The 14,779-nt window shown below is 44.0% G+C and overlaps 1 protein-coding gene across 1 annotated transcript in view; it reads left to right on the plus strand.

The window, feature by feature from the left end:
• The window catches only part of PCSK5 (proprotein convertase subtilisin/kexin type 5), a 1,700,773-nt gene that overhangs the window by 1,340,329 nt on the left and 345,665 nt on the right, over positions 1 to 14,779 (plus strand). Inside the window, exon 21 of the mRNA XM_078675787.1 lies at positions 7,976 to 8,078. Within this exon, the coding sequence (XP_078531913.1) occupies positions 7,976 to 8,078 (103 nt within the window). The remainder of the gene's footprint in view (positions 1 to 7,975; positions 8,079 to 14,779) is intronic.

Consider the following 14,779-nt stretch of genomic DNA (forward strand, 5'->3'; position numbering starts at 1 on the left):
AATTAATTATGTAAAGTTGAGGGGTTACAGGAGTGTATCATTCTTGGCCTGTCTCATCAATGCATAGCAGTGTTGTCCATAACACACAATAGCGATTCTTTAACTGTGTTAAGTTTTATGCCATCAAAAGATGTTTTGTGCCATCACAAAAGTTATTCCTGATAAAACATAATAAAGTGTCAGTTATGCCATTGGGACTACACTTTGATGGAGAACCACGTTCTCATGCTTCAAACAAATAGTTCTATTACATGATCAGGCTATAAATCGCGAAATCCCACTTTCACCTATTTTCAAACGAAGTCAGACATTCAACTCCATTAAGAGAGACTTACACACACACTTTTAACTAATAAATCACAAAATTCAACTGAGCCTGCCGCCTGTGCTATATTTGGATTGTAATTTATGATCAGCGAGTATCAAAAGAACATCAGTGACAAAAAACAGACATCCACTGAGCTATCCACATAATACAGTTGTGTCATCTGCAGGGTACATGTTCTACATTACCCCTCTGCACTACAGTCAAAACTAAAACTAGACAAAAATCTGATCTCTCTTCAACAGGGACATAAAGCTGTAAGTATGCAGCAGGGGTTTACAGGATATGGGTCTTTGGAGGTGAAGAGACAATGTGGGGTGATAGATATCAGCAGGCTTGTGGGGGTGGGGAGAGGTACAGAGCACCCAGCACAGCCGAGCCCTGTGATAGCATGTTTTAAATCAATGCTATTTTTCTCCAGGTCGAAAGTGATATTTCCCCGTGTATCCTCGCTCGGGTTGGGGGGAATTGGCTTCTTGGTCTCACGTGCAAACTCTTAAAGTATGGATGCTCAGGGCCCAGTGCAAGCTTTAATCAAAGTGATAGTGGGGAGGGATGGCTGTGACAGCGAGGGCTGGAGCCAAGGTGCACCGTAACAGGAATGAACGAGTGCTGTGGCAGGGAGGAGCAATATGATACGGAGTTGAAGGGGACTGTAAGTAGAGGGCCACTGAGATACAGGTGAGATAGGCACTGTGGGGACAGGAGCAATGTGATATAGGTAGAAGGCCACCGTGGAGAGAGGGGCACTGTACGAGGTCGCAGTGGGGGACGGGCACAGTGGCAGGGATGGGAGGTATTCACAAAGGTGCTTGTGGCTGCAATGGTGCCCATTGCAAAAGGGAGAGGATGGGTGTGATAGGCACGAGACGGTACTGGGACAGGTAGGGGCGAGTATGAGCATACAAACACTTTCCCCCCAAGCCTGTGCGTTCTGTGTCGTTAAAGTTCCGGAAGCCGCATGCGCCCTGCAAGTGTCAGCAAATCCTTTGCCTGTGCATGCCTCATTACACTGCCCCTCTCGACAGAATGCTTTATTAATCACCTAGTAACATGCAGTGTACTGTTTGCAAACTTCCCCCCTATCATGATTTATTTAAAATAAAGCTTTCTCTGTATCAGACAAATGTCACTGAAACCAAATTTCGCTCTAATTCTTATTGTAATGCCTTAGATGGCGAATAATTTAGGTACTAATACACTCACTGGCAGGGAGAAAAGTTTTCACATTTGGACCACCATCAGCTCCTTCCCTTATTTTGTTATGCTGCAAGGCCTTATCTGTGCTACTGAGGCAGGCAGCTTACTGCAGGTGCCAGTGTGCAGGAATATATTGATGGTGTTCCAAGGCCAAGTTGCACTATTATGTCACTCTGTTACCTGTAGGATAATAGTTGTATGTAAAATAATGCATACTCAACTCACCTAACCTCGCAGCTGCAGCTAAACTGGAAAGCGCAGACTACTGGCTGGCGCAGCTGAAATGTGCTTCCAGTTCATCATGCGTGCAATTTATACTGCGCATGACACAACACTCCTGCCTGTCCCCCACCATTGAGACCAGGCAATGGCGTGCACCAAAGCTAGCACACTGGCAGCATGAACCAAATCTGAATGTGCAGGTGCACAAGCCTCGCTCCGGGGATAGGGCATTTTAATGGCCTATGCACAGTGCTGGCTGTGCTTCAGAGAACAATTCAATAGACCCGGCCCTGAGAAATACGTGCCGGTGCTCAGCAATTGAAAGCACCGGCACAAATTAAGCACTGCATACAGAGGGTTGAAATAAACACATCAAATGCCAGTAACTAGATGTGTGTGTGTGCGCAAAGGACTGTGTGTCTTTTCAGCCCACGTTATTGCTTTTTGACCAGACTGAAAAACAGACGTCCTTTGGGGGTGTTAAAGAAGTGTGTCACGGTGCTGCTGGATGCATTACTACTTGCAGCCAATTCAGAGAATAAGTTACATTTCCAGGCAGGCACAGGCAGTACTACTTGATCAAACTCAAAAGTAAACAGGTGCCAGAGCTAGTGCTGCCAACCAGATGGGATGAATTCTTGTACACGTCAGAAACAGAGCATGCTCACATTGCCATAAACTTTTTTGCCTAATGATCCATTCTAACATGGCTAATTTTCTAGAGTGTCATCTCTGCTGTATTTCGCTTGAACCTATGATGCTATCTGCCCCGATAAACAGCAACTCAGGGTGAAAATAATATTAGTTTAATTTTTAGTCCGAGACAACAATGAATTTTTTATCCTGCCCACATTATCTATAATCTAGTTGTAATGCGAGATAGCTGACTCACACTTAGGAAACTTAACAGGATTTGCTTTTTTTTTTAATTAGACCGTGTATCCATCTTCAAATGATGTCATCATCTTGTTGTGCATTCTCTATGCTCTCTCCATGTTCTGCTGTTCTGCCAACATAAAATATGTACTTTTTTGGCCTATGACCTCCATGCAGACCCAGGAGTGCTTTTAGAGAAAATGTCTGATGTGAGTGATAAACTGCATCTACTCTGTGTACATTAATAATCCTACATCCTACAGGTTATCCTACTTTGGGTGTCTTTTTAAGGTTGTGTACTGCAAGAGGTTAAGTTATCTTGCTCCACTTGCTTGTTTCAACATGAGTCAGGCAGTACCGCCTCACCATTTTCAGAGTTCACCAGCCGCCACTGCTCCCAACCTTGGACATAACTGCCTATCTTAACGAAGTACCGCACGGACTCTCACCACACAACAGTCTGGCACACTGGATACAGTTATTATAGTGGAGGAAGTGATATCTAGCATTACTAAACTACGTATTGGTAAGGCCCGAGTCCGGACAGATACACAGCAGCTCTTTGTAAGTCATTCTACCATCAACAAGCTCTGGTTCTCTCAAATCTACAATATTCACAGCCTCCATTAGAGTTATCCATATACATATCCATATACCCGGAAAGACCCGGCCAAATGTACTTCATATCATCCAATCTCCGATCTTTAACGGTACCCTAGATTGGTGGTTGGCTCCTTATTTGCAAGACTCCATGGGTCCTGACTAGACAGGCTTCATTCTGTAGAGGGGTGCTCTGACAATACAAAACACATTCTGTATATCATAGACAGGGCCTCACGAACCAAGGCCCAGACACCAAGAAAACGTTTGATAGAGTCCACTAGACCTTCCTTCAGGACATTTTCTATAGGTAACCCCCTATTTCAGAAATGGGTGATGTGTAGCTACTCTGATCCGGAAGATAGAGTTAGGGTCAACTGCATAACATCAGACTTCCGTGGGGTACGGAGGAGGATTTGCCGGGCGGCCCCCTATCACTGCTTCTTTTTGCCCTATACATGGAGCCCCTCTCATAATCCATACTTTAGAATGCCCAGGTCACAGAAGTTACCCAAGGCAACATAGGACACAAAATAGCCCTGTATGTGAACAACATCCTCCGGATGCTTACTAGCCCTGGCACTACATTTCCACCTCTTCTACGTGAGCTTGAGACCTCTAGCAAAGTATCAGGACTTAAAGTTAATGAGCAAGAGTCTCAAATACTGTGGATTAACATGTCTAAAGAGTGACAGGGAGCTCATCAGGAACATTTCCGTTTCTCCTGAGCACACCGTTGTATCACTTATTTAGGCATAAAACTCTGCCCTACTGTGGTATGCTCGGCTGAGCAAAACTACTTGGATCTCCTGCAGGAGACTTACACAGGCTTACAGAGATGGCAAATCGGCGGTCTCTCCTATCTGGGGGGGCATAGCAGCTGTTAAAGTTATGCTCCTCTCAAACATATCATATACTATGTAAGCTTTTCCCCCACAGCCTCCCCAGGGCACACTCCATACAGAAACTCATTAATAGTTTTATCTGAAAGAGACAGAAAGTGTGGTTACCCAAACTCCACTACTATGCCTCACCAGTGGAGGGTGGACTGGGCTTCCTTGGCTCAAGCATTACTACACTGCATCCCAGATTCGATGCCTGGTGAAATGGCTTCTTGATGCCTCTGAGAAACATTGGTGCTTCGTGGACCCATCAGCCGGAAAATTCCCTGGCTGCCCAAGAAACACAGGCCCTCAGAGGCTTACAGCTCCCTGGTACTCTGGGCTTTCATTGCCACCTTGGATATCGTGACCCTCACCCCAGACCTAACTTCTGTGCCATACCCGATGACTCCGATCATAGGCAACCCTGACTTCATGCCAGCACATAAGAGCAAAGATTATAAGGCGTAGCAGCTCTAAATGAATTGGCAACTTTTATGATCAAGATGGGATGCAGTCTTTCAAACAATTACAGGAGGGTTATGGCATACTAGAGTCTGAACTGTAAATACGATACTGCATAACACTTTTCGAAAAATGGCTCATCACCAAATCAAATTACATGCACCTAGTTTCAGATTGTTATCAAATTCTCCAGAAAGCCTTTCCTCTACCACGAACTGCAGCACAAACAAGCTCACACTCTTGGATGGGGAATGTGCAGATTGTACCTGCTCTGCTGCAGCAAGCGCAGCGGGCAAAGAGGCAATGGTTAAGATCACCCAGTACTGGTATTACACACCAAACCCCATACACTCTTGGTCCCCCAGTAAATCCCTTGTATGTTATAGGAAATATGGTCTAATTGTCACTCACATACATCTCCTCTGGCACTGCCCCAAGCTACAACGATACTCGTCAGAGGTCCTCAATAGCATCTATAAGATGGTCCATATTGGTATCCCCTCCACTCACCCCCCCCCGTTTTCCCGGCATGCACTATCTTGAGCATACCCAATGCACTCACATACCCGTTTCACTCACCCTGGGGAAGGCCATCACATTGGCCTTATTTGCAGCTAAATAGGCCTTTGCACCACTCTTGGAAACAGACATGTCCCCACAATATGGAGCATAGCCCCATAGAATGTGAACTCTCTTAGGGATGGAGAGTATCACCGTAACCAAAGAGGAGAGAGAAACTCAATTCGAGAGACATGGGGCCGGTGCATTACCTTCCTCTTACAGGAATTTGGGAAATTTTCATGTCACAGGTTATTACAGGTACTATGACTCACACACTCCCCCCCATGGTTCCCCCTACCTTCAGATATATCCTAGCTGTGTTATACACACATAGTCGAAGTATCGGGTATTCCCATAGAGACTGTTTTCTCGACTACAATGGAACCTTCTTCACTATGCATGTGGGAGGAGGGTTGGGAGAGAGGGAAGGGAGTCATGTTCACATTTATTTTGAGGGGGTCTTAATTTCTGTTGTTAGGCGTGCACCGAAACATCAACCACTAGCCTCTGGATGTAGGTGATGCAATTGTTTGTAAATCAATAAACAGATTTAAGCCATAAAATTCAAACTGTACAATTGAATTTCATAGCGAGCAATAAGTACATCCTCATTAGAAAGGTTGTAATTACAGATTTTAAAAGTTAGGGCCTGATTTAGATCTCGGCGGATGGGTTGCTCCGTCAGTGATTGATATCCCGTCCACCGAAATATAAATCCCATAGGATACAATGGGATTTATATTTCAGTGGACAAGATTCCCGCTACCGGTGTGACGGAATAACCTCTCCACCGAGATCTAAATCAGACCTTCAATCAAAGGGCTACCAGAATTTATGTAACAGTGTGATTTGAACCCTTGTTGTAAAAGTTACATGAGCACTCTTGACTTTTAGGCAGTGCGATAATGTGGGATAGATCATGCACAAATAATCATGAAATGTGAAACTTGCACTCATAATTTGATTTACTAACGCTTACAATTGCAACAGTATGGTTTAATCTTACGTTTCAGTAGATTGCCTCACAAATGCAAGGTATGGGTGTTCCAACAGCGGACCCTGCAAAAGTTGGTGAACACAAACATGCAAGTTTGTGGGTATTCACAAAACAATGATGGGTAGTTCTGCCCCTGAAAACAGGCATATTTACATCTAACTTTAGCAAGTGTTAAGGGGAAGACTACATGGATTTCCAGCGTGAAAAAGGGCGAGGAGTTGCCCCACCCTTTGGCAAGTCTGCAGAGGAAGACATTTCTTTATAGGATTGAGAGAAAAACGTTTGTAACTCCTAAGGAGGTTTTAGTTTAAGGTAAGATTGGAAGGAGATACATTCCAATTGCTGCTAAAGCCCCTATTCTAGAAATACGGTTCCTATCCACCCTTTACATGCATATTTGCCCACCGCAATCAGGAAGTCACAAAATGCGATGTACTGATGTGTCTCAGACACATTTATTGATTCCTAATGGGATGGCAATTGATCTACCGCATCAATATTCATGAGGTAGGTCGCAATTTGCCACCCATTGGGAATCACTAAAAACACTGGGATTATAGCCAGCTGGGGTCAGCAGACTACCATTTCTGTGTTTGCTTATAAATAAAGAAACATTATTTTTTTTACATGCAGCCCATTTTCCTTAATGGAAAATGGGATGCATTTCATAAAGAAAAATGTAACATTTCAATGTAATTTTTTAAGAGTAGGCAGTGGTCTCTGGGAAGGGGTCCCTGGGGGACCTCTTCCCGTTTGTGACTGGCTTAACAACTACTTGAAGTAGGTGGTAATCTGTGAATGATTTGCAACCTCATTCCGGTCACAGAACATTCGTACATCCCCCTGCGACTCGCTATTAGGAAGGGAAGACCTTGACACGATCCTTCCTAAAACTGACTCGCAAACCCTATTTTATGAGTCCATAATAAGTTTCCCACTTGCAAAATAGGGTTAGTACCTGTCAAAAGGCTATTTTGCGGTCACAAACAGCCCAATTCTCCGTATGCGACCGCTAAAACTTTTTGTACATGTGGCCCTGTGAGTCCCTTATGATCCTGATGAGCTCTTAACAGGAATTCCGGGCGCCTCAGGATTCTGAGATCTGCTGTGCTCCTGTGATTTGTAAGCTTTCCCCTGAACATTTTGGCAAGGCCACACTAAAGAACCAAAGCATCGCTGGAAGAAAGGTTAAACCAGCCCCACTCCTTTTGCCTCCTCACGGTCTCTTTCTATCCATCCATTCTCTCTCTCTTCTCCCCGCATTTGTCCCTCTGAGATCACTTTCTTTCTGCCTTCCCTCTCACTCCCTCCCTCTCTTTTGCTTGAACCTTACTTGTGCCTGCTACAATTAATCTTGGGTACCTGAGGGAAGTAATAGACACACTAGGAGAGGTCTGGGCTTGTAAAGGCAGCCATCCAAGGAGCCGATCCCCCGAGAAAATGCCCTGTGGAATAAAAGGGCTCTCCAGCCCTGCAATTTGGCCGTTGATAGCAGCCAAAGCGTCAGATGAAACTCCATGAGAAAATGGCTTATTGCCTGGGGAATCAGGAGCAGCATTCCTAATTCCCTAGGTAGTTCCGCAATTCTGGGGTTATCCCTCGTAATCCATGACAATTCGTCCACTGGAATTATGGATGCCCTGGTCTCTGTCATTTTGGGGAACTCATCTTGAGTGACTCTTTCACAGCCTATGCTTTACCAGGGATAAATGTGATGTTTGAAAAGTGTTTGTCCATGGTGTAGTTAGAAGAGCTAAGTATATAATAGCAGATATGTTTGATGTTAAGAATTTCCACAGGGTTTGTCTTTTACAAATAATTCTTATATATGTTTTGCCTATAATTCAGGTGAATATATTGACGATTCAGGACACTGCACATTCTGTGATGCCTCCTGCTCCAAGTGTACAGGGCCAGGCAAAAGTGACTGCGTCGGCTGTGAATTCACCAGGTAGGATTTATTGAAAATGCAATTGTGCCTAGTAAATACTGTGAATCGTGGATCTCATGTCTAGCTCAGATGCAAAGTTATCAGGAAACTTTGGATTCTCATGTTCCATGTAGAAAGTCAGCAGTATTGTAAATCTGGAAATAATGTGTACAAAATATGGTATTTTATGTAGTTAATCATGTTATCCCTTAAAATAATGTATCCTTTTGACGATTGAATAGTGCTGTTAAGCACAATTTCCATATGTTTAACCACTTGGCTGCTAAGGGGTTTTCCCCTCCTGCGCTGAGCTTTGATGTTTCCCATTATACATGACGAGTTGACCTTGTCATGAGCACAGCTCCAGTGTGCCTCATGACGAGTTCACCTTGTCATTAGCATGCAAGTGGTTAAGTAGCCACCTCCGTTGTTTAACCCCTTAATGGCTAAGGATTCCCATCCCAGACCCTCCTCCTCACATGACAGAGTCATTTTTTTTACGTTTGAGACAACGGGTGCTTAGCCTTCAAAACTTTTGGCCTGATTTAGCGTTTGGCTAATAGGAACTCTGTCACCAATGTGACAGATATCCAGTCCTCCATGAGTGCTATAGCATGTAAAGCAGTTGTTATAAGGCTCATGGGATATCCTTCACGTTTGTGATGGAGTAACGACCTGCCATTCTTTACATCAGATTACACAGAACACTGGTCCCTATTTGTGGACAAAATAATGTACAGAAGCAATAATCATACACTTGATAAGTGATATGCCTTTTGTCCAGCCGGACAAGAAATTTATTTTTTAGCGTTCAAATGGATTTCACATGATGCGAGAACCAATTAATGACAAGCGGGCTCAGCCGTGACCCGTAACCTTCAAGACAAAACAACGAAAGAATGGCCAAAAGGGCAAAGTAAAAATCTGTCTGTATACTTGTAGTCAGTGTTACGGACTCAAATTATTTTGAACACACCATTGCTTTTTTCAATATTGCATTTTCATATTGCATATGGGGTTTTGTGGTCGACGACGTTTCGATGCCGCCTTTAGATATAGGGCATCATCATCAGGACAAAAAATTCCATCATTGTTGTCTTACACATGAATTATTAACACTATGCCTTTTGTCGCATTAGTGCGTGGTTCTCTCGTAGTTCCAAGAGTTCTAACACAATTAACGGTAGGATGATCTTTCAATTCCAAACCAAAATGGTCAATTTCTGGATCCGCCTAGGTTCGAGCGTAATCGCTCAATTTCAATCCTCGGGAGCAATGTGGCAATTACTGCGGTCCGATATGTTATCATATTATTAACATATCAAATAGGGACCAGTGTTCTGTGTAATATGATACTGCCCAAGGTCCCTATGGCATACCTTTTGGGTTCCCTTGTCTTTTTGTAACAACATTCTTTACATCAGGTCCTTTATATCCCCAGAATATATCCAGGTATAATTTCTGTCATTTTTCACCAAATGGTGGGGTTGTAAAGGTACTCATGGATTGCTGTTTTCTTTGAAGGGTACTGAACAACATACTGAAAAGAAGGCAAACGTTTCAGGGTTCTTTTGAAGCATGGTAAAAAAGGGCTGAGCAATACTTTTTATGGCATCAATAGAAGGTTTGCTGTGCAAAGATTACCTTCTTCCTTAGGATAGAAAGAGGAAAAGTGGAGAAAAAACATATTTCACAACAGTTTATGCAATTATTTAAGTGGTGGACAATATTCCCTATGTTTGTGGTTTCTACCTAATTGCTGTTTGTGGGTAAAATAGGTGTGAAACCCATGGGTGTACCAGAAAGCTATACACTTCTGAAAGGTAGATACAATTCTGCATATAGCAGAAGGTAATTTGTGTAGATTGTTCATGCTTTTCCCAAAGCAACAATTTTTTTATTAAATTGTGAAAGTAAGTAGGAAAATATAGAACAAGGTGACAATGTTTTCATCTGTAACTTTTTGCACTGAAGCTCAATCTAGAAACTTAAGATACCATTACATCTGTCAGACTTTTCTGATCACAGGGATGTATAGTGCTTAGCAGTTGCCCAAAAACACACAGTACCCAGAGTCATTTAACAAGCTGTGGCTTACAATGATTTTTCATTGTGTTTTGACCATGCATCAATTCTTAAGGTTATATCTAATACATAAAAAATGGATGTAAAGGTAAGCTATGTACTTCTGAAATTTCCCTAACAATTTAAGTTTAGAATTTTGAGTATGGCTGCAATAATCATACCCGGTATAAGCTGCCACCCAAGGGAGGGGGTCCCATTAAAGTTTCTAATACCCTCCCCTGAACAATTTTAGTGGAAGAGGTTCCCTCGGATGATATATATCCAGGTAGCTAAGACTGAAATATTACGTTCAACATACTGTGGATGACCTGAGTAAAAGAACAGCCTCCTATTTTCCTTGATTGACCTATATATTTAACATTACAGTCACCTTCTACGTTCTTGACTCGAAGAGATGCCAGTTTCTCGCTTTGTTTTCCCTACGTTGGCAGGGTATGCTCAGACGTGAGTCCCTTGCTCACTTGGCCACTGGATTCAAGATAGCCTGGCTGATGAGGATTATGAATCCGAAACCATTCCCAGGATGCTTGTTTCCGGTTCAGGGAAGACATAGCTTGGCAGTTCGGGCTGGACTGTTCCCATGAGGCACAGGGTCAGACTGATTTGCATATGGCCATGTCTGAACTGGGGTGACTGAGTGAGCTAAAGAATGGTGATGGGTTAAACCCAGATCAGTTGACTGCGGGTGAGTGTTTGATTTGCTCAAATACTCCGTCCATCATCCCCTTTTGTATCCCTTAGTTTCTCGCTCAGGAGCAGACCCAAATTGTGAATCATGCCACTAGTAATGGGTGGGGGGTCACTACATGCAAGATCAGGGACACCACACAGGAACCCTGATATGGTGTAGTCATAGGTATTAATGTGTGTTTGCATTTCCCTTGATGTCCACAACAGTACAAATAAATATTGATGAACAAAGACAGCCCCAATGCTTTGGAACTGCATAAGGGGCAGCAAAGCACAAAGAAAGAGAAGAACACCTCGTTGCTAATCATTATTCTTGCAGTTAGCAGGTACTCACAATTTTGGCACTGTGAGTCACAAAGATACTTGCAACTTGCAGAGCAACTTTAATACATAGTGATTTTTAGGTGAAGCCTATACATCGCTTTGCTGTTAGGCGATCTGTTGTTTGTACTTTGTGGGGTCTGACTCCTGCCACGCTTTGGATTGGCTTGTCTGTGTGTCATTTAAAAGTTGTAGTCTGCAAATGGCTAATGGTGGGTGCATATCCCACCTTTTCTAAAAAGTTCCCTCCCATGGAGTATTGCCGCGGGTACGAGCAGCAAGCGCGCACGCAGTCCCTATGTCCTGTGCTGACCCTGAAGCGCGTGTCCTGCTCCCTGCCTGTCAGTATGAGGAAAATTGAATTTTGCCTTGTCATGTGTCCCTACGTGTTCCCCATCGTATGTTATATGTGCATGATCGATATGCATATCTATCCCCTTGCCCGAATAAAGACGCCATTATAGTTGTGTCCAACGTTAGTATGCCAGTCATCCAGTCCCCGTGAAAGCAACGTGAATTAGGCTTCTAGGCCTATGTTGCCAACGTTTTACATTGTGCACGTTAATTCATCGAATTGTCCCCGTTTCTAGGCCTCATAAGGGCCCGGACACCAGATTCAAGCTCCAGTCTCCTGAAACCACTCCGAGGAGTGATGCAGCCCCTCCCGCATCCCTGACCCTTCACTTACTTTCTGCCAAGCAGCGCGGTGCCCGGCCTGGCCTGCCTGCCTGTCTGCCAAGAATATGTTATGCCTCTAGTTATCAGTTCAGCTCCCCGGCTTCACATTCCTAAGCTAACGAACCGCATAAACATCTTCAGCTATAGTCTAGTCTTCCTGTCTCCATGCAAGAGAATTACCGAATTAGTATCCATAGAAGATTCATAGCACACGCAATACATGAAGAATATATGCATGCACCAGCCTTAGTGTCAAGTAGCCTTTGCCCTGATGACTTTTAGATTCTATCAACATGTTCTCCAAACACGAGATATCAGATATGCTATAGGTACATGTCGTCCTGACATCCCAGACTTTAGTCTCCTCTTCTAGTGCAGAAGTCAGAGCCCCCAGCTCTCCCTAGTTACACGTCATGGCCCGTTTGCGCGCACCAGTAGGTTAAAGGTTCCAGCTGCCCAGGTAGCCCCCTCCATGTATCCACCCATTTATGACACTTCTGTGACGTTCTCATCACATGTCTACGTGCACGCCCTGTGCACGCCTTCTTTGTACGCCCATGTGTTCTTATCTTACGTTTGTCACTTGTTACGCCTACTGTATTCAATGCAATTGTAATGTTCTCCTATATATACTATGTACTGTTAATGAGACGTTGCAGCTGCCATTCCATTCTGTTACAGGCTGTTCCGATCCTGTCCCTCCCCTTGTGTCAAATTAAAGCCTGTTCAACTCAGATACCCCGGATCCTGCCTCTTATTTATTGAGCTATCTGTTTTAGTTAATGTATAGAAAAATAGTACCGGTAATTAATTATTTATTTACCACATAAATGGCGCCCGAATAGGGACGAGCCCCTTCCCCACGCGCCGGCGATGTAACGCAGGCCCCCTGACCCTTCTACAGCCGTGACGGACCTCTACTGCGCACCGGCAGATATTTCTGTTCAAGTCTCCCTCAGGCCCACGGAGGAGACGGAGACTGCGGTCCGGCATCCAGACGAGGCGGTGAGGAAGGCGGGTCGTTCCGACCAGAGCCCAAGCCGAGAGAGCAAGGTCCGAGGTATCCGGAGGCCCACCTGTAACCGAAGTCCGAAGCCCTAAGCGCATGCGTAGTGCGTAGCAGTAACCAGACGTCGTAGCAGTCCAGTCCAGTCCGAGGCCTTCAGTTCTGCTTCCCGGTGAGTACCGTTGCTGGGGGAGTATCTAGACGGGGTCATTAGTTTGTCTCCGGTCCGATGGGTTTGGGTACGCAGATCCAGTCCGACGTGTCCATCTAGGTGGATACGGTATGACGTGTCTCTTTATGAGACCGGTATGTTCTGTACTGTTTTAGCAGTGCATCCGATTCTGTACTGTTTTAGCAGTGCATCCAGTAATTCTAGTAAGTCCGTTCTCGAGAAATTCAAGTATTGTGGTTTTCAATGTATCAATGTATCAGGTAGTGTTCTGTTCGAACTGTTATTTATGTATTCTTGATGTCGTGGTATGAATGATTGTTTTGCTATTCATTACTGGGTTTTTTGTGTATTGTGTTCAAGTTCAAGTACGGTTCAAATATGCCGCTGTTTTCTAAGTTACGTCAGATAAAAACCAGAAAAGGGTTACTCGAGGAATCAGTTCCTGTCCCTCCTAGGGACAGTCCTGGACATTTCATGTATCACAAGCATGGCTTAGATGCCATACTGTATCTAGATTTATTGGTGGATTACACCAAACATCTTGAAGAGAAATATAGATGGCCTGTATCAGGTACATGGGATGCCGAGTGCATCATGAGAGTAGAAGAAGCATTATGGAAAAAGAAAGCCAGACAGTCCCAGAAAGATGCCATAGAGTTATGGCGTAAAGAATCTCATAAAAGAACAGAGAAAGAATTCAGAAAAGCAGAATTAAGTAGAGAATCCTCTGAAAAAGGCCAAGAAAGGGAATTGATCGAAGAAGGTGAACGAGTTAGAGCCGAACAGTCAGACAGACAGAGAAATGCCCTTATTAAAGGTATGTATCCTCTTCTCGCCGAGGGTTTACCGAAGGCGACCCCGGAAGCACTCCATAATTTACCGCCACCCTTGGTTCCGACTAAACTGCGTCATAAACCGACTGCAGCCGAAATTTTTCTTTCTTCCTATTTAAATGACACTGTTCCCGAATATGCTAACACTAATCCTATCCCGCCAGTCCAGGCTCAAGTTCAGCCCCCTGTTAATGTAATTACTGTACCCCCAGTCGTTGGTCCTGTCCATGCGCCAGTCCCCCAGGATCAACCTACATTACGTATCCCTACTGTACCAGTCATGTTACCAGCAGCCGCACACCCAGTATTAATTGACGATTCCAGTTCGGGAGGGGCAGGGGGAGGTGCTCCTACCACCCCGCCTCAAACAAAGCGCCTGACGCTGAGAGATGCAGCATTACAGCGTACGCCAAAAGTGGCTACGTTTGACGCCCTCAAGAAATTCCTTACTGATTGTAGATATGATCCAGTGCCAGGCGAAGATCACATGATATTATATTCCGTACGTTTACGACGAGTTGCAAACTTCTTGATCACCATATCAGATATGAAAGAACATTTAGACAGAATATATCATTTTATCCGAACAGGGGAGAACCCAGAAAGTATTCACGAAGCTATGGCACACAGGAAAGTCGAGATTCAAGGCATGATTCTGCAATTTCTGATAAATTGTTTAATAAGAGAACAGGATCGTCCTGATAAAAGTCCAGAAGAAATGAAAGTCCTGACAAAATGGAGTGACCATATAGCAGATGGAAAACACAAGACACAAAATAGTATAGAAACCATGTACAGAAAGATCCGGAAAGAAATTATAAGTATACACGAGAAAGAGAAAGCAAGAATAGTAGCAGACAAAGAGAATGATTCTTCAAACGAAGATGTAGACACCGAGAATCCCAGCAGAATAGCGTATGTAGGTAGAACGAGACTT

This window comes from Lissotriton helveticus, chromosome 2_1, assembly GCF_964261635.1.
Source record: "Lissotriton helveticus chromosome 2_1, aLisHel1.1, whole genome shotgun sequence".
NCBI lineage: Eukaryota > Metazoa > Chordata > Amphibia > Caudata > Salamandridae > Lissotriton > Lissotriton helveticus.